At 44.6% G+C, this 25,746-nt stretch overlaps 1 protein-coding gene across 1 annotated transcript; it reads right to left on the bottom strand.

Annotated features, from left to right (window-relative positions):
• Window positions 1-283: 283 nt before the first annotated feature.
• Window positions 284-25,209, bottom strand: SCNN1D (sodium channel epithelial 1 subunit delta). The gene is made up of 13 exons (XM_009941871.2): window positions 24,897-25,209; window positions 10,191-10,522; window positions 9,103-9,355; window positions 7,582-7,775; window positions 6,019-6,122; window positions 5,439-5,602; window positions 4,220-4,318; window positions 3,482-3,599; window positions 2,849-2,927; window positions 2,203-2,260; window positions 1,387-1,442; window positions 974-1,049; window positions 284-712 (listed from the first exon to the last, which is right to left on the bottom strand). The coding sequence occupies exons 2-13, from the start codon at window positions 10,505-10,507 to the stop codon at window positions 299-301; spliced, it is 1,932 nt and encodes a 643-aa protein (XP_009940173.2). The 5' UTR covers window positions 10,508-10,522; window positions 24,897-25,209; the 3' UTR covers window positions 284-298.
• Between the last annotated feature and the right edge of the window lie 537 nt (window positions 25,210-25,746).

The following is a 25,746-nucleotide window of genomic DNA, read 5'->3' as shown; positions in this document are numbered from 1 at the left end:
GCTATGAAGAGGCTTTTGAGGACTCCGCGACTGTCCCAGAGAGTAGAAGTTCAGTTCTCCTCTCCCCAGATACTCGTTAGGAAAAAAAGAACCTCACATGATGCCTGAATCCAGGACACACGGATAGTTTGATGACGAACCTGGAACAGCTGGAGGAGGATTGCCAAGCTCAGCAGTGTGGTGGTTAGGTGCTCACAGATCGCGGATCCAGGCTGGTTCTGTCCGCTGCCTTTCTGGCAGCACCTGAGCATCAGAGGAGCTCCAAGCCTCCCACTTCTCTGTGCACACAAGCACATCCTTAGCTACTCAGTCCCCCTTCCGCAGAGCCGTCCTTCGTGTACCTAAACCCGTTCAGCACCACGTCTGGGCAAAGCTCTGGCACTTCCACCCTGCTGGAGAGCGGGTGAAGGGGCAGGTCACTGCTGTTGTCCACGGCAAACATCACTCCAGCAGCGTGAGAACGAGCAGAATCATCACCTTTCCCAGCTTCTTCTTGCACAACCCGGTAGTTTTCTAGGGTCAAGCTCACGCTGGGGATGGTAGGAGTGTGAGTTACTTTCAAAGTCTTCTTTGACCTGCACCTTTGGTAGCAGAAGAGGAGAGACAAGACTAGTGTGTCTATCAGCAGCTCCAACATTTCAACTACAGACAGCACTGAGGATCCAAACCAGAGACTCCACTGGCTTCCCATGCTGGACAGAAGCAGATTCTCCTGTGGAAAGAACCAAAGGGTTGTGTTCATCTGGGAACATGAAATTATCACATATTGCCAGCAGGTCAGTGAGCTGCTTGTCATTTATTTGGGGAGTAATTTTGTGGAACTGGGTAAAATGTGAATTTTTCAAGTCTCTTCCTTAAGAAGAATAATCCCGTCCCATCTTGGGGGCTGAAAAGAATCCTCCCTCCGACCATACACAGCACACCATAACTACTGACAGGTAACAACATTTTGAGCTGAGGTAGTGCCGCCTACCGAGAGCAGAGGAGACTCGTCCACGGACTGGTAGTTCAGTTGCTGGTAGAAGATAGTCACCTTGGCAATGTCCTTCCTGCGTTGGAGAAAGGGAGCAGTGAGCAACGGTGGGATGACCGCGTGCCATTCTCCAGGTGGGAGGTGCTGCTGGCATTCTGGGCTTGATTTTGCCTGCTGATTGCTAGGCAGCAGGTTTCACCACCCACTCCAGCTTTCTTCCTAAAGGTCTTTAGCATGAGCTAGGAAAAAGGTTACAGAAGCGACTGTCTTACAGCGTTGTGAGGAAAAATGGGAAACTTAGCGGACAGCCCTGCACATTTTTCTTTTGTCCTCCCTTTTGATTCTAACATCTACTAATTCTGCAAGGCTGGAGAGCTAACCCATAGTTTTAGTACCTTCCTGCAGTGACTAACCTGTTGCTGGTAGAGTTGTATCCGTTCTGATGCCTCAGAGCTTGGCGGACCCAGTCCTGCAGCAGAGCACATGTATGTTACTGGCAAGCCTGTCTTCTGAGTTTCTGTATGCTTAACATTTGGTAAATGTAGATTCCATAAGCAATAAAATGGCTATTGTGAATAATAACAAAGGATGGAATTGATCAGTTTATAATGTCTAGGGATAGCTATCAAGTGGCAGCTCTATTTGTCAGAACAGCAAGGAAATACAGACTGATATTTTAGGTGTGTATAGCATTCTGGTTCTTAAATTCTGCCTTTAATGGCAACCCCACCAAATAATTTCCCCTTTTAAAATGTGTTGGTTGTATGTACATCTACATTATCACCTATTTCATAACGACGTGGTCATACAGCCTGGATGCCCATTTAACATTAGAGCATGAGAAATGGCAAGAGGTCATCTCCTGGCTCACAGAGTTTCCATTGCACCCTGCAGCACCCCAGGAACAGCGGTAAGTGAGCTGCTACACCCCAGCACCCACTGGGAGCAGAAAGTCACTAACGCTGTGTTGTAAGGTGGGAGCTAAGGCAGTGAGGTCAATTGCTTCAGGTCACAAGGAAGTCTGGATTAGAACTGGAATTGCATGTACCTCTCCAGCACCTTAGGCTGCCACCTCAGCCACAGGGTCATTCCCTTGGGTCCAGGTTTTGGACCAGTTTGCTTTATTTGCCGCTCTCTGAGTCATTGTTTTCACCCTTAACTTTAACGTTCCAACAGCCACAGTAAATACAGCATCCCCTCGAAACACAGCAGTTGTCTGTATGGGCTACCTGAGACTTCGACGACGGCCATTTAGCTGTCCCAGCAGACACCTTGTACAGTGATTCCCTGAGAAGATAAAAATGGAGATTATGATCGCTATGACTCCTGGCATTTAAAAGCGAATACATGAAGCAGTTTAACAATGCTAACTACTTGCCCAAAGCAGAAGGTCTGAGGGCAGCTCTTGAGAACTTTGGGAAAAGCATTGTAAGTCAGCTTGAAAAATACAGCCAGAGGTTGCCTGAAAGCTATTCAGGTCAGGAGGAAAACTAGAATGGTTTCAAAATCCTGACAACTTTTCTTTGGTGCATTCAAAACCAAAATAATTTGCTATTTTGCTTTAAAAATATGTCTTTCCGTTTTGAAATTGACCTACGATAAAAAGGTGAACCAAGAAAATTAATATATATTAATATAATTTCCCCTCTCTGCTGCCATGCACACACAAAGTTCTTATCTAATCTGTCTAACGCTGCCATCTTTTTCTTTTCTCAGCATTGGGTTCAAACATCAAACTGAAATCTCTGGTTCAGAAAAAGCCAAAATTCAATTGGCCAGCTGGTCCATAAATTTTCCACTGCGTTGCCTACGTTTCCACCAGTGCAGTTTTCCTTTGCAAGCTGGCAGTTATTGTGCTCTGCTTTCGTGACCTACCGGCAGGGCTTGGGGCACTGGTCAAAACAATTCAGGTGATGATTTCGGAGCCTGCTGTACAGCTGGTAAAAGCAGTGACCTGGTGAAAGAGATGGGAGGAACACACTCAGACGCTTCCTCGGGAAACAGAAGATGACCAAGTGGAGAGCTACCAAAAACCCTGCCCTCACTTGGCCTTCCCAAGCACACGGCACTTTCTCAGAGACCCGTTTTTGCTCACTCTCACTCTGGAATGATTCCAGATTGCCAAGCTAATCACCTGTGTGCAACTGCAGGTGCTTCCCTGGAAGCATCTCCTGAGGACAGGCCCACCAGCAAACTGAGAGAAGTTACTCAAAGCTTTGTCTTCCACCAGCACAGCCCATATTGGTAAGGTGAAATAGCTTGACTCTACAGCAATGTAAGTAAAGGGATGCTCGATAGCAGCCAGATTTTTTGTGCCCTAACTTGATACCCATGCCAATACCCAGACAGGTTCTGCCAGCTGGCTGGATTCAGTGACGTGTGGAAATAGTCTAAGGAGTAATGAAGCACAAAGAAGAAGGGCAGTAACCTAAGGAGCCGTGTAAGCAGTGACTCCTGTGGGAAGGTGCTCCCTTCCAACAAGGCAGGCCAGCAGCCTTCCGCTCTTACCCCACGCAGGCTGCTTGTTGTAGTTACAGTACTCAGCACCGGGAGGCAGTGGGTAGTAGTAGTAGCCACAGCCACATTTCCGAACCATTATGTGCTGAAAGCAGGAGTGCAAACAAGCCTGGGAAATAAAGAAGGCATAAAAGATTGGATAAGCCAGAAGTTCTCAAGTGCCCAAGTCTTCAGTCTGTAGCATGCAGGTGCTAGGAGACAACGTACAGATTTTGTTACTGCAAAAAGACACCAGCCATTATTAGAGCGTGATAACTCAAAAGGTTTTCACTTTTCATTCCTTGGCTTAATCTCTGAAACCAGTATGGAACTTGGTGAGACAGAATTTCCCCCAGCTCCCTTTTTCATTATGCCCAGTATCATCTCAGTTCAGCAGCCCAAGCGTACAGAGCCGGGAGCAACCACTCACACACGTAGAGACCTGCTGGCCCCAGAACGTCCTGCTAGAACAGTCCAGCTGCCTCGGCTGGCTCGCTGTCTGATCTCTCTCGTGCTACAAGCAGGGAGGAGCCCAGGTGCCTGGGACTGAGTATCCCCCACTCCGTAAAACACCTCCCAAGTTATAACACCCTGTTTGTGAGCTTCTGCTCAGAAGGGCATGAACCTCTCTGTTATCTCCAGCAATGAATCAGCTGATTTGTAAAAGCTCTCTGGAGAGTAAGGTATGACTTGTTTGCTATTCATCTGCTCTGAATAAGCTGGGGCCTCAGCCAGCAGCTCCGACAATACCTGCAGGGTGTACGAGTTGTTGTACAGGAGTTTAACATTCACATCATCGCCATTAGTCGTGCATTTCCCATAATTGCCACCCAGGCGATTCACCTCATCCTGTGGACACAGAAAAGAGGCCCGAGTGATTAGGAGCTTTAATTGGACTTAGCCATCACCATCTAAACTTAACTGGATGGAGCATCCTATAAAGGACAGGAAGTGTAGTAAGACATGTGAGCAGCCAAGCTGTACCTTGCTAGTAAACCATACACAGTAACAGGGCAAAGGCAGGAGAGCGCACGTGGTCAGTCATTACTGAGCAGTAACTCATCATGTCAAAATAACTAAACCACTTCTGAATGTTTGTTCCCATCCTAACGTCCACACGCAGCCCCCCGTGCAGAGCTGGAACGAGGTGTCAGAGGTCTACGAGCCTCAGGGTAAAACAAATCGGGCCGCGATGTATTGAGGACCAAAAGGCCACTTACACGTTTGGAATAATTTTGGTTTACCCATGGGAACCTGAGCACAGTGAAGAGAGAAAAGGGGCTTGCATAAATACACACGCACAGTCAAGAATCACAGAATCACAGAATGGTAGGGGTTGGAAGGGACCTCTGTGGGTCATCTAGTCCAACCCTCCTGCCGAAGCAGGGTCACCTACAGTAGGCTGTAGAGGACCTTGTCCAGGCGGGGCTGGAATATCTCCAGAGAAGGAGACTCCACAGCCTCCCTGGGCAGCCTGGGCCAGGGCTCCGTCACCCTCAGAGGGAAGAAGTTCTTCCTCGGGTTCAGCTGGAGCTTCCTCTGCTTCAGTTTGTGCCCATTGCCCCTTGTCCTGTCGCTGGGCACCACTGAAAAGAGCTTGGCCCCATCCTCCTGACACCCACCCTGCAGATATTTGTAAGCATTTATTAGGTCCCCTCTCAGCCTTCTCTTCTCCAGGCTGAACAAGCCCAGCTCCCTCAGCCTCTCCTCATAGGAGAGATGCTCCAGTCCCCTCACCATCCTCGTAGCCCTCCGCTGGGCTCTCTCCAGTAGCTCCTCATCTTTCTTGAACTGGGGAGCCCAGAACTGGACAGAGTACTCCAGATGAGGCCTCACTAGGGCAGTGTAGAGGGGAAGGGAACACGAGAGCCCCGCAGCTCCGCTGTATGAGTCAGTCACAGTGCTCAGCTCCTCACAACCTTCTGCAAGCAGAGGGAAAAGAAACAACTTGCTTGAGCAAGCAGCTCACCTGCTGAATGCCTATGGTGGTTGCAATGCCTGGTCTGATGTCGAAGCCTTCGTGCTCAAGGAACGGCGTCTGGTTGTGGTTGTGTATCATCACTTTCACACCCGCTACTGTAGACAAGAGGGGGATGTGATCCTTCTGCTCTGCTCTCAGGATAAGGGAAAGGCCTGCAAACCAAAGAAAAGGGAAGCATATAACAATTTCATTTGGGCCAAAATAGGAACACCACCACGTCTTGAATTCTCAGCACTGATTGAATCAGCACTCACAGAAGAGCCAGGTTTTTTCTACAGAAACCTGGTGAGTGGTCAGGTAGCGACTGCACCAACCTTTTCCAAAACTGGAATAATATTCTGCTTGAAAAAGAAAATAATATTCTGCTTGCTATAAGTGAAGATATGGCTGACACGGCTATCATATACATGTGGCTAGTGAAGCAAGCAAATACAGTATATAACTTGTGCCACCAGACCAGAAGAGAGGGCTATATGTCAGTAAGTCATCTATAGAAGATATATATTTAATCCATAGCCAAATTATATTAACTTTAGCTCTTCTTCCCACCTTTTGCCAAATAACATACCATAAGGAATTCCTGGTTTTGTAGCTGTCCAGAAAGGGTCTGTTCCCTTGCTGTTAAAAGTATAGCAGCTTCCAAAGACTGGGTGGTGAAAGTGAACGTAGTCACTGAAATTAAGAGAAATTTGATGGGGTTTGATTCAGAGTGTAGCAATGCCTTTACTTCTGTGTAGGGTGTGTTGTGTGTGTCTGTATATGCGCAGGAGTGCCTATGGCAAAGAGTTGTTAACTGACTGGAGACAAGATAAAAAATCAGGTACACAGGGATTCACAGCACACCCAAGATTACAGCGAGAGTGGCAAACACAGGAGTCAAATTCAGAGTTCTGACTCGCTTTTCCTTCCACCAAGTAGACTAAACTTTTTTCTGCTTTTTCCAACAACCAGACAGGTTAAAGGTCTGTGCTCTAATCAATAGGAGAAATAGATTCTCTCTTTCCTTGTTTTCTTAAAAATTATACCACTTATTATGATCATGCTAAACTTCCCTGGCCAAGTCAGCCTCCACATTCCACCAGTTTATAAGAGTTCTTAAGAACAGTTGGATGAACACACGTACAGAAGTGACAGTGCCCACCATCAAGGGCACAGACAGAGATATATTACACGAAAGCATCAGAAACGCTAAGTGCAGAAGAACATCAGAGTCAATTGCCTCCAGGAAAGAGAAGACAGGACCTTATCTCCTAAAATGATCTACAACAAACTTTGTGGACCCCTCTCCTTCTTGCTGAAAGTGCTCAGAAAAACACTTCAATTTGCCTTCTGCTTATTCTGTGTCACAGATGAGTGCATTGCTGTTAACTTTGTCCAGCTTCTCAGCTGGAGACAAGCAGGCCAGCAAACAGCTCACATGTGCGCGAGGCACAGCAGTGTTTTGGGTGGTGTATGTCAGTTGTATTTGGAAGACCTTCCAACAGTGGAGACCGTAGGCATGCAGGAAAGATAAGGTACGCCTTTGCCTTTGTATGTATGTGCAGCAGGCTCGCTTCTTTGCCTCTAGAGACACAGGGATGCAACAAGACCATCCGACCCTTTTGGCATTAACTGAGTCCTCCTGGCATAACAGTTGAGAACAATCCTTGTGCTCAGGAGCCAAGTGCTACAGCAGAGCCATGAGAGCCTTCTTCCCGTCCTCTCCCCCCTTTTTATTGTTACAGCAAAAAGAGATCCCACTTTTATCCACTGGATATCTGAGGAGTCCTGCTCCTCTCCTCCCATGCAGACAGACATTCATCATCTACCATTCAGTACAGTCAATGCCTCTTTGCACCAGTAAAGGTTTAATTCCTGCTGAGTTTCTCTTAGGCTTCTTGCACACCCTAGGACACTAATTCACAGTCATCAAGGAAAATTATGGCAGAATGCTAATTTCTAGGTTCCTAGCCCCAAGCTCTAACCATGAAAGGCTGTTCTTTCTTTCAGTCAGCTCTCCAACAAGGGCTAAGCCTGGCAGTATGACACGAGGTGCAGTGCCTGCAGTGCCTGCAAGCATAGGCTCAGTTTCAGTCTCCCAAGTCCTTAAGTTCTGCTGAAATCACAATTAGCGTCTCAAGAAGTAACATACCTGGGTCTGCAAGGCTCCCCATCATACTGACAGGAGTAGACCATATCTTCTATTTGCTCCTCATGATCAGAAATGTTGATTATAACTGGTAGCTGGGACATGATATTCATGTAGTGAAACCTGTACCATTCAAGAATTGCATTCATCCCAGATGAATAGGTCTTGTAGAAGCAATTCCCACCTGTGGCATTGCACTGGAAGAAAAGAATGGGAGCCATTCAGCACAGCCAGGATATGACAGCCTAAGGGCAGCAGAGATTGGGGGTAAAGGTAGTACTGGATACAGGGACAAGGGAAACCTTAATTTTTCCAGAGGGTGAAATCTCTGATCATTTTAGTTGTCACAGGATCACAGAATGGCTGAGGTTGGAAGGGACCTCTGGAGGTCATCTTATGTGCTAAGCACCTTCTCTCCTTGAAGCTGAATTAGGCGTGTTACTTCATCTCAGGGGAATGAGTGCAGGGGAAAAGAGGCAGGAGAAGAGAGCGGACAGGTAAACTCAGGCACCTTGGGAGAATGAAGGACAGGGCTGGCGGGAATGCTCTACAACCCATGAATCACTAACCAAGTCCTGAGACTCTTTCTTTGTTCTTACTCAGGCCTTAGCCAGGTGAACACCCGCAGATTCTGGTGAAAGTGTGCCTGATGAGGGACTTCAGGATAGGGCAGGACAATCATAATCGGGCAAAAATTGCTGGCCTTTCAAGACACATCTATCTCTCTCTCGTAGCTTCTGCTCTTAGATCTATGCTAACTCTGTTTTTCATGTGAAGAATCTGAAGCATTTGCGTTCTTCTTCAGTCTAGATGTTTTGTGTATTTTTAGAGACGGGTACAATAACACCCTTGGCTTGATGCTTCCATTCTCTACTGATTTTGTCACCGCCAGAAGGACTTTACAGGTGGGTGGGCTGCATAAGACCATTGATTTTGCTGTTATGCCACTTCACAAGAAGCCTGGCAATCAGCATAAACTGTTAGAGGCAGGAATGGACTCTCCTGAAAAATCCTGCAAGCTGTCATACACAGCACTGAAACTACCCTATTTTTTCACTTATTTTTTTGAATGTACCTTGTGAGATTGTTGTCAGGGCCCTGAGTGCACTGATAGACCTTAATGGCCCTGAGCAGCCTCACCTGGGACCTCCACCCACACCCTCTTCCTGTGGGTCCAGGAGCTTATTTAAGCTCAGCCTGGGACCTTCAGCCACTCCTTGGGCTGTGCTGTGGGGTTGCTGCTGTGTTCCTGCCTCACCGTGGACCCCGTTGATCCAGTGCGCTAACTTCATGGCCTGATCTTGAACTTGCCTCATCGCCACAAACGTGCCTGATGATGTGGACTCTTGGTTGGACCTGGTCACCATCTGGGAGCAATCCCTGCTTGCTCAGGTACTGTGGGATGGGCGCCCATCCTGCCCTGCCATCAGGCTCCCCCTCTGTCCCTTGTCCCTTAGGGAGCAGCCAGCCCTTGCCACTCGTGTCTGTAGCCAGGTTAAAATCTCAAAGAGGACATGCACTTACCAGCTTGAAGCCCACACTAAAATGCTTCTTCCCTGACCTGTTATTGTGGTCAGGCATTCTCAAGAGTGAGAAATTTCGGCTCAGCTTGAAACTAGATCTGCTGAGGTTGCCTATGTTTGACAAGTCTTTTAGGTGGATGTTTTTGTCATTCAAGTGGAGTATGCTGGCTGATACGTTGATGCCATACAAAAAGGCAATAGACTCCTCTGCCATGCGATCCAGCTGAACCAAATCTTCACTAACTAGGTCAAACCTGCAAGGAACAGAAATATTATCTATTTGCCAACATCCACATTTCCATTAGACAAAAGCAATTTATTTTACGTACCCTCACAGTATCTGTGGAAAGGCTGTTCTCTGCAGACCTTGATGTCTGTGTGAGAAAAGCTAGAAATTATGGTACCTATGCTTAGCATACCTAAATTAATTTATTAGGAACTTCAGTAGCTGAATTTCCAGTTGCTGGATCCTCCACTGCAAACCTCAGCACTTGTAGCTGCGCAGCATCAGCTGCACAAACTGGCCTTCGTGTCAGCCAATTAGATAATTATTTCAATGAAATTACACAATTCCTTTACTATGTAATTTGAAACTTCTCGATAGCTTGCCACTACTGTTTGAGCCTTGTTTGACAAGCAGAGCCACACAGACTTCCATAGAAGTTCTACTGTTTTCTAAAAGCCATTCTGCGGTACAAAAAACCAGGTGGAATCAGCTCTAGCATGCGTCACTCCAGAGATGGGTAGTTTAGTTAGGCATGAATACGCACGGCAGCCACGCTTTTTGGGGAAAGATTGTTTTTATCAGAGCACAAAATCAGTCAGCAGCTTGAACCAAGTCACAAGGCAGAGTTCCCTCTATCCTGACTCAGTGTGTGAAATAAACTGCTACATGCTGTTGCACAATTCCCAACAAGATCTTATCTGAAAACCAGTTTGGAAATAGCCGTAGTCCCTTTCCACCTCCGCGAGGCAGAGACCTCCCTCTGCCTTCAGCCTCCTCCAGGCTGCAGTCACGAGGCTGCTGACCCCACCGAACCCCTGTGACTGCGCAGACAGGACTTCAGCTGCAGGGAAAGCGCAGGATACCTGTATGGGTCCAGATTGCAGATGGTGATGGCTGGAAACATCTTGGCCTCTGAATGCATTGACATGGTCAGGACAACAGGGTAAGCCCAGTACTGGCTGAACATCAGACCAAATTGCCAGTATAACATGCCAAAGCTGGCAAGCAAAAGCAGCGTCCAAAAAGCTGTTTTCATCCTATTGCTGCCTGAACACACAAGGCGGATGGTGCCATGGATGGTTGTGTTCTTACAGAAGAACTCAAACATATCCTTGAAGGAATCGTAAAACTCAATCAAGCCTTCTTCCTTCTCTTCTTCTCTTGCCATTTCCTGCTCCATCCTCTAAGTCTGCTTCTGTTCAATTAAAAAAAAAAAAAAAAAATCTCATGAGCTAGTTAAAAAGACCACAGCCAATCTATGGACTCTTTCAAACGGGATGGCAATGAGTTTGTTATTAGAAGCTGAAAATAACTGTGAGCTGACGCTCGTCTGTCTTTCCAGAGTTTGGGCATGAGGAAGTAGCAAAGAGGTCAAATGTTCTGCAAGCTGCAGTTGAAGCAGCTCGAGGGATTCGATCCCGCTTGCATTATGACTTCTCTGTTAGTATGGATATGCAAAGCTAGTGACTAATACATAAGCTGCTGAGAAGGCTGCAGCCAAAGGCGGGTGTAGTTTTCTTCTTTCGAAGAACACTAAGGACCAGCACTCAATTCTGAAATACTGCGTCAGCATGCATTAATAAGGATCTGTAACTAATTCATTATTATGAGTCTATTGCTAGTGAAACATGCTGGCCTATACGCCTGAAACAAGACTGTCTCAGAGCTAGGAATGTGGCTTCATCCTTACTTCAAGGAATCAGGATCAATCCAACTTTCAAGTGGGAAAATTAGGATCTGGTTTTAATTTTCGCTGTATGATCCTTCATTCTTCAGAATGGAGGTAAACAGGATTAATTTCTGCCATCCCTGAAACAGAGACACTTCCAAGATGAAATATAGTAGGTATTTCATAGTTCAGATGAGCAGAATCAGGTATTTAGGAAAAGTGGAGAAAACCACCACCTCAACTGAAACCACAGAGGGGATTAACCAAATTAGGATGTGGATAAAGCATTGCAGATACTACTTAAAATAAAATGCTCTTGGATTGTTTCTGAAGACCACAGAAATATTAATTACTGCTATCAACAGAAATTTTGCTACCTATTATCTCTTACATAGTTTCTTCCAGGAATCTAAATATCTTCTCCTTCTCTCTATTTCACAGAAATGAAAAGGAAGAACAGCACCTGAAAATCACCTAAGAAGAGTGACGTAACTGGGAATCAAAATCCGTATCTCCTTTGTCACAGTAAGTAAAAATCTACTGTGCTACTCTAGATAATCTCAGACTTTACGCGGCTGAACGTGTGCACATTATTTATGCTCAGTCATTTTGGCCAGCACAGACTGAGGACATCTTCCTAGGTTTTAGTACCAGTTTGGGACATTATCTAATGTTGACGTACTTCCACTTACTGAACATGACGTCAAGTCCTATAATGTGTGAGTTTCCAGCATTACAGCACTCTGTGAATCACCCTACCTATTATGCTATTAAGAGAAGTTTACTGAGTACGCCACTTTGGTCCAACCTTAGCTCCAAATAAAAATCTTACAAATACAGTAACAGAGATTGAAGACAAGACAAGGAGGGCACAAATCACTCAAGAATCATTGCAAGCGGGCTACGTGATAACGAAACAAAAGCTCAGGCCCTTTGTGGAGTTAGGGGCTTTGGAGGGTTTGGTGATGGCTCAGTTTGAGGTGCCAGTGAGGCTACCACAGCCCAGCTGACACATGCGAGTGCCCTGCCCAGCAGTGCCTTCATCCTCAACTCTGTTCTTCATCCCCTTTATTTTAAAGGAGGGCTTTATTTCAAAGGTCCTTGGAATAGGTCTCTTCATGTGTGAAGAGATCTTAAAGAGTTACAAGCTGCTAAGACAGTCTCTTCAGGGTCAGAAAGATTAGGAACAATTAAACAGAGAAGTGCACTCCAAAAGCTGTATACCAGATTAGCTTTAAAATAGCCCCCAAAAGTATATTATCTGACAAGGAAACTCAGTTTATCACCAGTTAGCTTCCCTACAGGCCATAAAGCGTGCCATGGTTGTAGTTTAAGATATTGTTTAACAATAACACAACATTAGCTCAAAGGTGTATGCATCCCCTTTATGCTTTTATAAGCAAACATAACAAATGATTTCTCAAACTTCTTAGGTATACTTGCCATTGAACAAGTACAGGAAGCCCAAGAAAAGTGAAATATTAAGAAAAGGGCATGAACAATTCAAATTAAACCTATATGATACAGAATTAAAGTCAGAAATGAGAAATTCCACTTTTGCTACAAGGAAACTCTGTTTTTCTGCAGTGAATATGTAATTAAACCATTACTCCCACCCAGACTACACAGAGCCATAGTACCCTGAACCGCTAGCCACAAGTTTTATCAGCCAACCTTACAGCTGAGGGCTTGCATCCGAATGCTTCCTCAGCCAAATGGACTACCTGTGGCAAACTCCAGAAATGAACCCATGGTGGTCTTGCCACCCCTTATTGTTACATGTTTCACATTAAACTCTTACGCTAAATTGTATGTTCAACCTTTTTCTTCAAGCCTTTCTTTCTCATTTTATTTAGAGAAGAATAAATGAAAATAATCCTGCAGTTTATGTTAAGAAATATTTTGAATGAGTCCTTAAATATTTCTGGTATTTTAAGACAGAAATGAAAATTGTGAGAGACTAAAACAGGAAAATTTACTTTGCTGCTATTGTATTAATCTCACTAGTCAGCCCTGCTCTAATGAGAAAAGGCAGAATAAAAGGTAATAGTTACCAAATGAGAATGTTAAATCAAATCTATCAAATACGCTCTTTCTATGTATAATTTTGAATCTAAAATAATCCCACCTGTAAATATTCCAGCCTTGGCTTTCAGAGACAGTACACAGTTTTCAGACATTCTGACTTGGCTTTTAAGGCTATGGCTAGTTAGTTCATACCATTTGAATCTGCATTCTTAAAATAACTAGAATGAAAAAGCAGATGATAATGCAAAAACCCCAGAGGGAATCTTTCAAAACACATCTGTCCAGGCAACAGAACATCCTCTCTCCACCGGTTTCCCAGCTCAGCCTACCACTGATTTATTTAACGTAGCAATTGCAATCAGGGACTTCACTTGTAGCAGCAACCATGACCAGTTGCCTCTCTTGTCTGCGGTAAGCGCCTGGAGAGAGGCTGCAGGTTGTAAGAAAGTCAGTGGAAGTTATAGAGCAAACAAGTATATGTTCATGTATTATGACAGCAACTCAATACTCAACACATACTAACCACTTACACATGAATGTCAGGCAGTCAGACATTTAACCATGTGTATAAGTACCTACATCTACATCTCAAGCACACACATATATACAGAAATACACAAACAGCTAAGACCAAACCGCAACCCCCCCACTGTACCTTGGCAGAAACTCTTATCTGTGAGTGTTTAGAGCAGCCACTAAACTCAGCCTTCAGCTTTGTGCTGAGGAGAAGACAAGTCTCGGTCCAGAGCTCCCAGCTTTCCTTGCCTAACTGGAGAGGCATCGGGAGCTGTCCAGCCTATATGGATCCAATCGATGACATCAAAAGGGGCAGGACTTCACAAACAGATCATGGGAATTATTCAAAGCATGATCCAGGGAATAAGAGGAAGTGAATGAACTGGACAAACAAGTTAACATTAAGGTTACGATTGAGTTAACGTTGGTTTGAGGGGTGGTGGTGGTGCGTGCTCTTTTTTTAATGGCTAGAGTAGCTTTTTAGCCATAACTTCTACAAATACCTAGGGAAGTAACCACAGATCTGGTAAGGTTCTTTCCACTCTGAACCTTCCCATGAAGGAATTAGCTTTCTGCCTTCTTTTCCTGGTTTCTGGAGGCTTGCATGATCACTGGTAATTGAAGCCATTAAGGTTTCCATAAGGTGTGCTTGAGGAATTACATACCTCAGTGTAATCTGAAATGATCAGCTACTCAGTCTAAGGCACGCGTGGCAGTGGATTTCTTCCTGTTTCTCCAAGACAGTTGCTCATCTGTAGTGGGCTATCCCACACCCATTAAGGATTTAACTCTTCAGATGTTGAGACTTGAATAAACTAAATCAACCGTGATACTCAATTTAAATCAGAACACCCTAGTTTTGTAACACCGCCTAGTTAAGACTTGCAAAAGTCTGCATAAGCAATGCAGAAGTAGATTTGGAATTCTGGGACTGCTAAAACAAAGAACCTCAGATTGCTTGCACAATTGCTACTGACATCTGCCCAGCTGGAAAACAGCTCTGCAGCGGCTTTGCAAGAAGCTTGTTATATGAAAATATTAATACTCTGAATATAGATAATGTTTTGAGCTCCGTATCAGACCAGCAGACCTCCTGCCTGCCTTTTAAAATTGGCTGGAACCGGATTTTCTATTACATCAGAAGTTAAAGTACTGTCATTTGCAAAGACAATTGAAATTTCTTGCAAAATTGAATTAAAAAAAAAAAGGGAAACAGGACGAAGATCAGGGAAAATATACTCTTCTGGTTTTGACTGATTTCAGTCCTGTTTATATTTTTAACAACTGCTTTGTGCTGCGTTTTGTTTTAGAAAACCAAACCATGTGGAATGTTCATCTCCAATTTTAAAATGATAATTCTAAAAGATAAGAATCCTATCAAACAGCTGCTATTAATGTGTTTTACCCCCCTTGTCTTTGTTATTAAAAGGAAATGTCACAAAAAATATACGGAAAATGTTTTACATTTTAAAACCAGTATTTGGGGGTGTAAAAATTAAACTTTTCATTAAAAAAAACCAATTGGCTCTTGAATGAACAGCTACTGCACACCCAGTTGTCACTGATTGGTGAAGAGGTTAATTCTCTTTAAAAAACTCAGGACACTGAAAACCTAATTCTGTCACGTCCATTTATTCACCCCCCACTCTTCTTTCTCTCTTCCTATTATATTGTGAAATAGAAAATGGCAACGATAAACCCCTGACAATGAGATTATTGCACAATGAACATAGAACATAGAGAAGACAAATCCTGCTGCTTCATTATGGCTGCAGGCCTCAGTGTAGAGATTCTCTGGCAGCAGATCAGAACAACACCTTCTGAGCCAGCCACGAACTTTTCCTGCAGGAAATTGGGAAGAACTGGATAAGCAAATAGAGCTGTCCCTCAAGCAAGATGCCGCTTCTGTTTGCGCTTGCTCATTTGTCATTGAATATCCTGGACTGGGAGGAGAGGGAAAGAGAACTCTCTTGCTGGTTAGAGAGTACGTTGATGTTTCTTTCAAAATACAGAAACAGGTTATGGAGATAACATTCCCGAGAAAGTCCTTCAGGGTTGCCAAAAGGGCTATGCTATAATGATTTTCAGCAGGGCAGAAAATGTTTATTAGTGCTTGTAGAACTGTAATGGAGGGAAGGAGTAAGTACCTTGTGCGCCCTGCGTAGCAGCAGCAAATGCCGATGGTTGAACACACCCTCCGGACAAGCTGCAGGACGCCTCCCACACGGTCGGTTCTCAAACCCCTTTCCCTGAAGTGCAATTTGTTCCCCAGTTGGGCTTAACGGAATCACATCCCATTTAGTTGACCAAGACAGTACAGATAAACAAAATAAAGGAATGTTGTCATTTTGCTTTTAAGCTTTGACATCGCTGTCACGTATTGAAGGAACTGTCCAAATTCCACACTCTTGACCCTTGGCTCTGCAGTAGCCTTGATCATTGTGCATACTCAGCATGGACAATCCTGGAGTTCTCACCCAGCTGATAGACTGCTGGAACAGAAATCAAGCCCAAGACGGTACAAACAGGCCTTTGAATACGTGCCTGTCTTAGTATCGGCATCAGAGTAACCTGAGAGAGGTACAAAGAGTATCCTGCAGGCAGTGAGAAGAGACTTTCGTTGCTTCACACAGGCAAAAGAGTTACTCAGTGAATTAATGCTCCTTGTGGAATGGACTCAGGCACTTCGGGAAATCTACTAACAGACATCTTTTTTTTTATCCTTGAGTATTTCCTTACAGCTGGTGCATGCGAAAAAAGGTTTTGCTCTCTAGAGAGCAAACCTCTCTCAGAACAGTGACTTTGGCTGTTATTAGACGGTGAGCAGATGAACAGACAGACACCGTTCAGTGTGCAGAGCATTGTGTGCCGGCCCCGATTACGTTTGCTGCCGTTACAGGCTTAAGTGAAAGAGTCACAGAGATTTAACTGCAGAAGCTTAGTGATGGTCTCTAACTAGTCCCTCTTGCTGTGACTAGCTAGTCCTCTAGAGCTCAAATACTAATACTTTGTCCAATCTCATTTTAAATGGCCAAAACAAGAGGTGCCACACCGTCTGGACTTCTTGTCAGAAAACTAGACTGTGATGAGCTGAGTCTGACCAGATGGATAAGAGTGCTTTTCCTAATCATGTAAATCACACTCTTTTGGCTTACACACAAGCAAGAGAGGACGCTTTAGCTACTCGTTCATGAAGACTTTCCCAGTTAGTTGAAAATTGCTTGCACTGAGAGGCCTAAACCAAATCACCAAACTGAAATGCACATCAAAAGCCCCCCACTCCCAGCAGCTTTCCCTGCTGCCACACCACGCTGTAAACTTCACTGTAATTTGCTGTCCACTAACCACCCAAACTGTCTTTCAGTTATTCACTTTCTCCCTTGCTGCATTTGTTTCATATTATCGTGCTCTCTCACACTTCGGTGTTTCATTCCTTTCTATTATTCCTCAGCTCGCCTGGATCTTCCAGAGATTCCCCAGTCTTTTCCCTATATTGCTCTCCAGGCCGCGAGCTGAGAAAAGCAGCCTTTGGCATCCACTTCCTCTAGCAATGGAAGCGATACGGAGCAGCTCCTTCACCCTCCTGCCTTCAGCAGGCTTTGTAGATCTACAGTTTAATCTTGATTTTTAGCAAATCTTGCTTTACTCACGTCACTTGTTCCTGCATGAATGGCGTTTATTCTCCTGGAATGCTCCAGGTTACTCTGTCAAAGCATCTTCCCACATTTTCTCTCATTGCACGGGACACGGCATACCAACCCAGTTTTCCTCTCCGAAATCGGTGTGACTTGTCTCCTCTGGTTTTGTGGAAACTCCCTCACAGCGCTTTCTTCATGGCCACTGGACGAGCCAGTCTATTCCTCCTCCCACTCAAAGGCAGCCAAAATTCTGTGGGCAACTAGAAAAAAGGAAACTCCCAGCGTTTCCTCTTTGCATTTGTTGCTTGGCTGTGCTGGGTATGGACTTGAACTGGCATGCATCAGGCTCTGCCTCCTGTATTTCTTCCCGGTTCTTACTTGCCAGAACTGCTTTGTCACCTTTTCAAAGCAGAACACAAAATTGCTTCTCTGCTGTCCTACTGGAGAAAGGAGCAGTACTCAGGGGTGTTATGGAACTGCTGACAACTTGTCCAGTCCTATTCGAGAGGCAGAACAAAGGCAGTCCCTGCCCTGGAGAGCTTTCAAACATTGCTTAATGTCTCCTTTTGATCCTGTCCCAAATGTTCCTGAACTGACTCTGATTTTCAGGTGTTTCCCTCATCTCCTGGAGTCTCCGTATTGAAGCTCTGCTCACCAAAATTTCTCCCAGGAATCCTAACATTCACTGCTTTGCTTGTGCGATGCTTTGAGCCGTAGCTGAGGGGATCTGCATCTTGAAACCACAGTGAGCTGTGCCTGCAGAAATAGGCTGGCATTGGTCTACCTTGGCGTCCTGTTTGCATCTAGCCAAAGCAGCTTCGAATGCTGCCAAGGCTGCCAAACCTGCTCAAAGAAGTAGGTAAACACTCCTTAACGTGTGCTGAGCTCCCCGGTGCTCTGGTTTTATCACCAGCAGCGCCTGAGTTAGCAAGGCTAAAGCTAGCCAGCACATCCTTACAAATCCCAGAAATCACAGCAATGAGCACATGCATATTCTGCTAGTCACCAGCCATTTTAATCCTCCTTAATTACACCCCTTGTTATGAAGAGGCCCCACGTAACCCCTGCTTTTCATTAAGCCTCCACCAGAGGCGCATAAGGTTAAAAATGCAGCCTCAGTAGCAAAATCCTGCTGGCTTCCAGTATGACCAAGCATTCATTTCCACTCACTCACCTTTCTGAGTAAGACTCCTGTAGCTGCTGCTGTCATCCCTCTGGGATAACACCTGCTTTCTTGTTTCTGTTCCTGTTCTCTGTTCCTGTTTCTTTAGTCACGGGCCTTCGTAGGTGCTGTTCCACCTGCTCAGACCTGTCAGCCCCTCAGCCAGTTTCAAAGACTCACAGGCTGGTGAAATCCTGCTTGCTAGTGGATTATTTTTTTTTTTAATCCTGCTCCAGCTCAGACGCAGTATCTGTAGGAATGCTGATGCAATTCGCACTGACAGAGGTTGGAGAACATCAGTAAAAGCTGCTTCTTCTGTGGATGTGCAAGACGCAACCATCCTGGAATCACAGATACCATAACTCCATCAGAAATGAAGCCCAAATCTCCCCAAGCAGTCATCCAAGCTCCTGGAGAAGGCGGTAGATAGCACGTCCGGCTCCCGTCTTGTGGTACCCAGGGGAGAGACTTCAATGCTTGGTAGCAATTCACTGAGGTTAATCGATCCAGTAACTTCAGGCTTTCCTATCGGGAACTAGAACAGATGTCAACAAGAGGAAGAGGTACTACAGTATGGCAACTGGGAAGGCGGGGAATGAAGAAACCGGGAACAAACTGCACGAGGGCAAAACAGTCATTAGCAAATCGGTAACTGAAACTAGCTATTACCTAAGTGGCTGTGTCAGCTGTCATAGCTCTTCAGATGGATGTTTTTTGTGTTAAATTCAGGAGCAATACTGTATTTTCCATCAGCGACCTCTGAAGGATTCCTTCACCTTCTCATAGAACAGCTCTGTTCATGCCTGAGTCAGTAATTGCAAAATCGGAGACCTGATGCCCCAGTGGCAAACATAACCAGCTCTATGCGGGCTACCAGTGCTGAAAACTTTAAAAAGCATAGTAACTATCCCCTGAATGCAGGCAAACCCTCAGGGAAGCGCTGCGGCTGAAGAGAAGACCTGGCTTTAAAGAAGAGATAATTCTGTAACCTTTAAATGATGCCAAAGGCAATCCAAAATGCTAGGTTGATGTAAGGATTGCATTGATGACTTATTTTTGAATCATTCAAACTTGCAGAAGATTATCTGGGAGAACCATGAATGTCCCTGTGCTCCGGGTCTGTTTGCTCTGATGTCTGGAGTGCGCTTACTCACATGGAAAGCACCGTCGCTAGCTGCTAGGCCCTAAGATTCGCTATTAATCACTTGTTTTTCATTTTTTTCATGCCCGGGAAAGCTTTACTGGCCAATCAAAGAGCAGAAGCTCTGCCAGGCGACTTCCACGACCCGCACCTCACCATGAGTAATGCAGAGTGAACAGTCCACCCGAACAGCACAAATATTCCTGGTCTGACCTGTCTGTTCAGCGCTAACAGAAACCTCCACAGAATTCCCCAAGGAAGCCCCAAAAGTTACATCAGGAACATTTTGTAACCAAAAGGAGCTAAACTGGCCTAGTGATGTCTTCTCACTAAATTTACCCCATCAGCACCATATAAAACCCAATAAAGGCAGAAGTTTAAAAACTCTTCAAAACCATTGGTTCAAAGTCTGTGTCCTGCTTGCTGGAGGGTCCCTGCTTGCCAAGGAGATTTTTGTCCAGTTTCTAGCATGTTTACAACAAACAAACCCAACAAGAAATGAAAAACAAATGCAACAAGATGATACTCAATTTTCCCTATCCACCAGAACTGCAGAAGCAATGGCAGGAAGTAGAAAACTCCACCCACAGACGAGGGCAGAGTCTGCCACAACCTGGACAAAGAAATGCCAGCCTGATAGCCTTCAACTCTTGAACTTCTCCTCTCTTGCTGTGCAATCTTGGGCAAATCTTTCTGCCTCTTCTCTGTTGCTTCATCTCTGCAATGGACATAATGACACTTTGCAGCATTGTCGAGAGGGCTAATTGGTGTTTGTATAAAGCTTTGGTGATGTAAGCTGCCGTGTAAGCACGATGATGACTCTTGCCTTGACACCGCTTGTTAATTGCAACAGGATGGGTTGTAGTCATGCTACAGTATTTAAAAATATGTTTTTAAGAGATATTCCTAGATCTCATCTGGTATTTTAAGATAACTTCTGTATTAGACAAACAGGTGACAGAATTGTTTGTGCATTTAACAGTCCTGCAGATACTTTCCAGCGAAGTGCAAGGGGTGCTGCCTGTATCGGATCCCACAGAATTCAGCCTTTAGCTTTCAGCCTCCTCAAAGGAGCTCCTTGCAATGCCCATTGCTTAACGTAACAGACTTTCTCCTCACTTCATCAGCATGAGAGGACAAGATCTTCAGATTATTTTCACTTCTAGACCCATTTGTCATAGAGGTCTATAGATCAAGAACAGTTGTAATTTGCATTTGCCTTGGAGGCCATTTAATATGGCTCAGAAGTGAATGTACATCATGAGGGCTTATAGCCTCTACCTGATCTTTTTTCTGAAATTCTCTCTCCTCTTTGAGAGAATGCATTCACTCATCACACAAGGACTGACAGTTAGGCCTACAATGCAAGTAGTGCATTTTGTATTACTTAATTTTGAAGTGTGTCTTAACATAAAATAACCCGGTTTTCCTCACTATCCCTGGCATTTTTGACTGGAGTATTCCGGCAGGTTTTGGCAGCAAATATCTACTTCATATTTTATTCCATTAAAGACCTGGACATCAACTTTGACTTGATAGATCAGCAGCAATTACCTGTGAAATTCTCTTCAAGAGGGTCCCTGGCTCCCCACACCCTGCTTTGCCACCACAGCTAGGTCAGTTCTGTGTCAAAGAATCCCGTACACTACATATATCTGCGTACTAGAGATTAAACACAATGGTGGAGTTACAAAGAGGATAGGATTGGGTTTTTGCTGTTGGGATGAACAAAAGCAGATTACCTTTGATCTGCCCCAGGCTTCAGAGTATGCCCTGAGCACCCCTCAGGAGAAGACTCTCTAGGACACATTGTCATGAATATCCAGTGTAAATTGTGAGAAGAAACATCATTCTGTTACTCTGGGTGCCACAGGAAATCATGCTGCCTTATTTCTTATTTCTGACAATCTCCGGCATCTATTTATTACTAAGATACCCAGAGACTATGCGGGCAGACATAAATTCAAAATGTTATTTGCACCGATAGTTCCAAAAGGTTTCCCCCCTCCTCTTCAAAGATGCGTCTTCCTGCAAGGCTGCAGCACCTCCAAAAGCTGTTTGTCTCACGTGAACTGAACAGAATCTGGCTGTAAAAGACTGCGTGTGTTTCTACACTTTGTCTGCTCCAGCCACTCTGGTGGCATTCAGTGCATGCCTGTTTCTCTTCATGGACATCAAGGAAAAATACAGATCAGAAGGTGGAGTGGGAAAGCAAGGATTTACAATGCGGGCTAAGTTTAGCAGGTACTCTGCGTTGCTTAGTAAGCGCTATAAAGGAAACATTTTGCCATTGAAAGGTCCATTCCTCCTGTCAGCACTGGAGGCAATTCTTCTAGGTCACGGCAGAGGCATACTGGTCAAAGAAAATTAGCAAAGCAGCCCATTGAGTGAGGCTCATTTTGTCTTTAACCAGAGGAAAACAATCCACTGGTCAGCTCAGCCAGCTTCTTCCTGTAGAACTAAATGTTTTAAACAAGTAAGAAAAAATATTGAGAGACAAAAACTTGCTCTGAAATTGCAAATGATCTCTGTGAAGAATGATTATCTATAGAGATATGTGTGGAGATTACCTGGCTTTAAAGGAAGTTCAGCAGTAATGAAACCACAGTCATTATAAAGGCTTTTGAAGGCATACGTCCATCTTGCAAGGTAATAGCTTAATAACGTTCTAATGCTGGGCATGCCGTACTTTGGATATAAAGAGCAATGTAATCATACAAATGTCAAATACTAAAGAAGAGCATGTGGAAGCAGTGAAAGGCTCCGAGTGAAAGCGATGACCAGTAAGGAGAAACTGGTATGTCATATTATTTGTCTTTGCATATTAAGTAGCCTTCTAATGACATCACCTTATGGACACTGATGGCTGTGTACCAATTAGCGTTTGGGAAGCACAGGATGGAGACGTAAATGAGAACTGGATCCTGGTCGTGGAGCTCCCTACCTAGTACTGGTGGAATAAATGAGGAAGAGGACTAACCTTTCTGACTCAGAAACATGCCAGAATTATTTTCTAAGTAATACTAACTTGTCAATCATCATAAAGGAGGTCACGCCCGACTTTAGCCAGGCAAGAGAGGAAATCAACGGGAAAAAAGCCCTGGTTTCAGCAAGTTTATCAGGGTTTTATCAGCACTTAGGTTAAATTGTCTGTCATTTTATTTGGGTCACCTACGGCTGTCTGATTGCCTGCTGCCTCTGCAATTCAGACAGTACAAAATGAAGTAAATCACAAAAAGTATGATGCCTGGAAATATTAATCTGTCCTACAAATGAACAACATTGATTGTTATAACAGCAGTGATCATGGAAAACAAAGATTATGATTCATGTTTGGCACTTGCTGATGTGGAACCTTTAGTCCAGAGAGCTCAAAATGGGTGACACTCACCAAAGGATTAAGTGTGCATGCTTACAGTAAAGCTAGATAAATAATGTTATCCTTTCTTTATATAAAAATAAATATGGAGCTTCAAAACAATTGAATTATTTCCTCATGATCAACAATGAATCAGTGAGACTCATGAACCATTACAGCCCTTCTCTGAAACTCAAGATCACCACCCACGCTAAAGCTATTTATGAACAAGTTATCAGTTTCCATTAAAAAAAAAAAAAGATCAGTTTCCTAAGGAATCAAAGGTTTTGGGGAATTCTACAAAGTAATATAGTTCTACTAGATAATGATATACTGTATTTGTGTAATAATATGAAACAAACATGCACTATAGTGACAAAACATTCACCGGAGGGAAGTTACTTGATAAAAGCCAGTACGGTAGTTAAAGCAATAAAACCCCTCAGAAGGACAAAGAACCAAAAGTAGGAAAAACAGAGACACACACAATATCTCTAAATTGTCTTTTGGGCAAAGATTGAAAGAGAGCCAAGTTGGTAGTACTTTACAGAATCATAGAATGGGTTGGGTTGGAAGGGACCTTATAGATCATCCGGTTCCATCCCCCCTGCCATGGGCAGGGACACCTGCCACTGGGCCAGGGTGCTCAAAGCCCCGTCCAACCTGGCCTTGAACACTACCAGGGAGGGGGCAGCCACAGCTTCTCTGGGCAGCCTGGGCCAGGGTCTCACCACCCTCAGAGTTAAAAATGTCTTCCTCACACCCAGTTTCAATCTCCCCTCTTTTAGTTTAAAGCCATAACCCCTTGCCCTATCGCTACAGTCCCTGCTAAAATGTCTGTCCCCATCTTTCTTCTAAGCCCCCTTTAAGTACTGGCTGGCTGCACTAAGATCTGTCTGAGGCCTTCTCCTCTCTAGGCTGAACAGCCCCAGCTCTCCCAGCCTTTTCTCCCAGCACAGGGGTTCCAGCCCTCGGATCATTGCTGGGGCCTCCTCTGGCCCCGCTCCCACAGCTCCAGGTCTGTCCTGTGCTGAGGGCTCCAGAGCTGGACGCAGGACTCCCGGGGGGGTCTCACCAGAGCGGAGCAGAGGGGATGCAGCCCAAGGGTAAGGTTATGAGAAAGCCAAAACAAAAAACCCTATGTTGTTTCATCCATCAATGAAATTGAACTACTTTTAGATGGGAAAGCAGCAAGATGTTTTAATGCAAATGACATTGCTCATAGTTTCGACCTGGAAGTGATGCATCTCATCTGCACTTGAAATTGGAAGGGAATCAGGAAGGCAGGATATAATTATTTGAACGGAATCTGGCCAAGACATTAGCATTAATGTCCTGTACTCTTATAAAAAGATCTCTGAAGGATTATTGGTCAAGGATATCTCTCGGTTTGAATGCAAGCTCAGAGAGTGGAAAACGTGATCCATTAGTGCTTTGCACTAATTGGTTCAGAATACCAAATTTCTTTTGTTGAAAGCCCCTCCCAAAAAAGAAAAACACCTTTGTAAAAGTTTTGCATTCACTCAAAATAAAGCAATACACTTTAAAAAGTTCAGAGTAAATACAGTTCAGTAATATTTATTAATGCTTAAACATAGTACAAACCCCAAATCCTAACTAAGGCCTTTCAGATAAGAGTGTCTAGAACACACATTTCGCCCTGCATAAATGAAAAATGGCTTCAGAAGCATCGCTGAGCTCCTTGTAACTATGGCCCGTCTTTGGCAAACACTGACAATGGCCATGCTAATAAGTGGTGCTCCCCTTCTCAGTAGGAGATGTTTCTGGGGCTTTCTCATGTTACTCGTGGGATGAACTCTTCAAGGTGATTGTTCAGCTGCTACCTCTTCCTTAGCAACATCCTACTGATGCATTCGTTCCTTCCCCATGGCTTTGCAAAGGTTCAGCCCCCTCTCTGACTTGCTTCTTCCAGCCCACTCAGATCAAGGTTGCCACAGCTCCTTTGTTCTGAGGCCCTTGAGCATTTTCTCCCCATTTCTCCTCTCCTTCTGCGTTCCATCCAAGCTTCTTGCCCCTCTGCCCAGCTCCACTCTCACCTTTACAGTGTTTGGTAATCTCCACCCACATCGCTCCTACTTCAGTGTAACACTCCCAAGCTTCCTTCTTTACTGATCCGTGTGGCTTTTGCTTGCTCTGAATCTTGGCTGTGTCCTTGGTAACGGAGGGAGCTGCCAGGCAGGATTTGCCCGGCACCTTCAGTTCCTTGAGGCCCCTGTTCTCGGTGGTAGGCAGGCATGAGAGGCCACGTGACACTCTTCCATTTATTCACTGGGCAATGATTTCCTTAACACATCTTGTGCTTGCAGGGAGTAAGAGCTTCCCAGTTAGCAAATTCTGCCTTTGTACATCCAAAATATTTACATGATGCCAGTTAGCAGTGGCTTTAGACAGCAAATAAAAGGATTAGATCAGTAATCTCACTGTGACAGATGTCAGGGAACACATTCTATGGACGTGTAAAGTAAGGGAGTGCATTATAACTGACTGATCTTCCAAGTCCACAGGCTCTATAGACTGAAAAACCAGTAAAGGACCTAGGGTGTAGTTCTCTATATCAAGCGTAGAAGTAAAGATTCCTGGTTTTCTTACTACTTAAGCTGAGAGACCTATCTTGGCTATCTGAAGCAGCAATGGGTTCAATGGTCAACCCATGAAGTAACTGAAGAAAAAACCCTGCCCTTTGAGTCCATAGGAGTTATGGAGTTACGTCCTCTCCTGATCCCACTGTAACACGGCTGTTGGCAACAGGGCTTCGGGAAATAGCTTCCCCAAGGATATATCAAATGTCTTCCTGGGATGTAAGAACTTTCCATTTCATCAGCACCCTCAGTTCTGAGCAGCCTTGGGGCACGGCTGTTCTTCCAAATGTTCTCTGTCTTTCTGGAC

Source organism: Opisthocomus hoazin, chromosome 16 (genome assembly GCF_030867145.1).
Source record: "Opisthocomus hoazin isolate bOpiHoa1 chromosome 16, bOpiHoa1.hap1, whole genome shotgun sequence".
Lineage (NCBI taxonomy): Eukaryota > Metazoa > Chordata > Aves > Opisthocomiformes > Opisthocomidae > Opisthocomus > Opisthocomus hoazin.
This window is presented reverse-complemented; position numbering and strand designations above follow the sequence as displayed.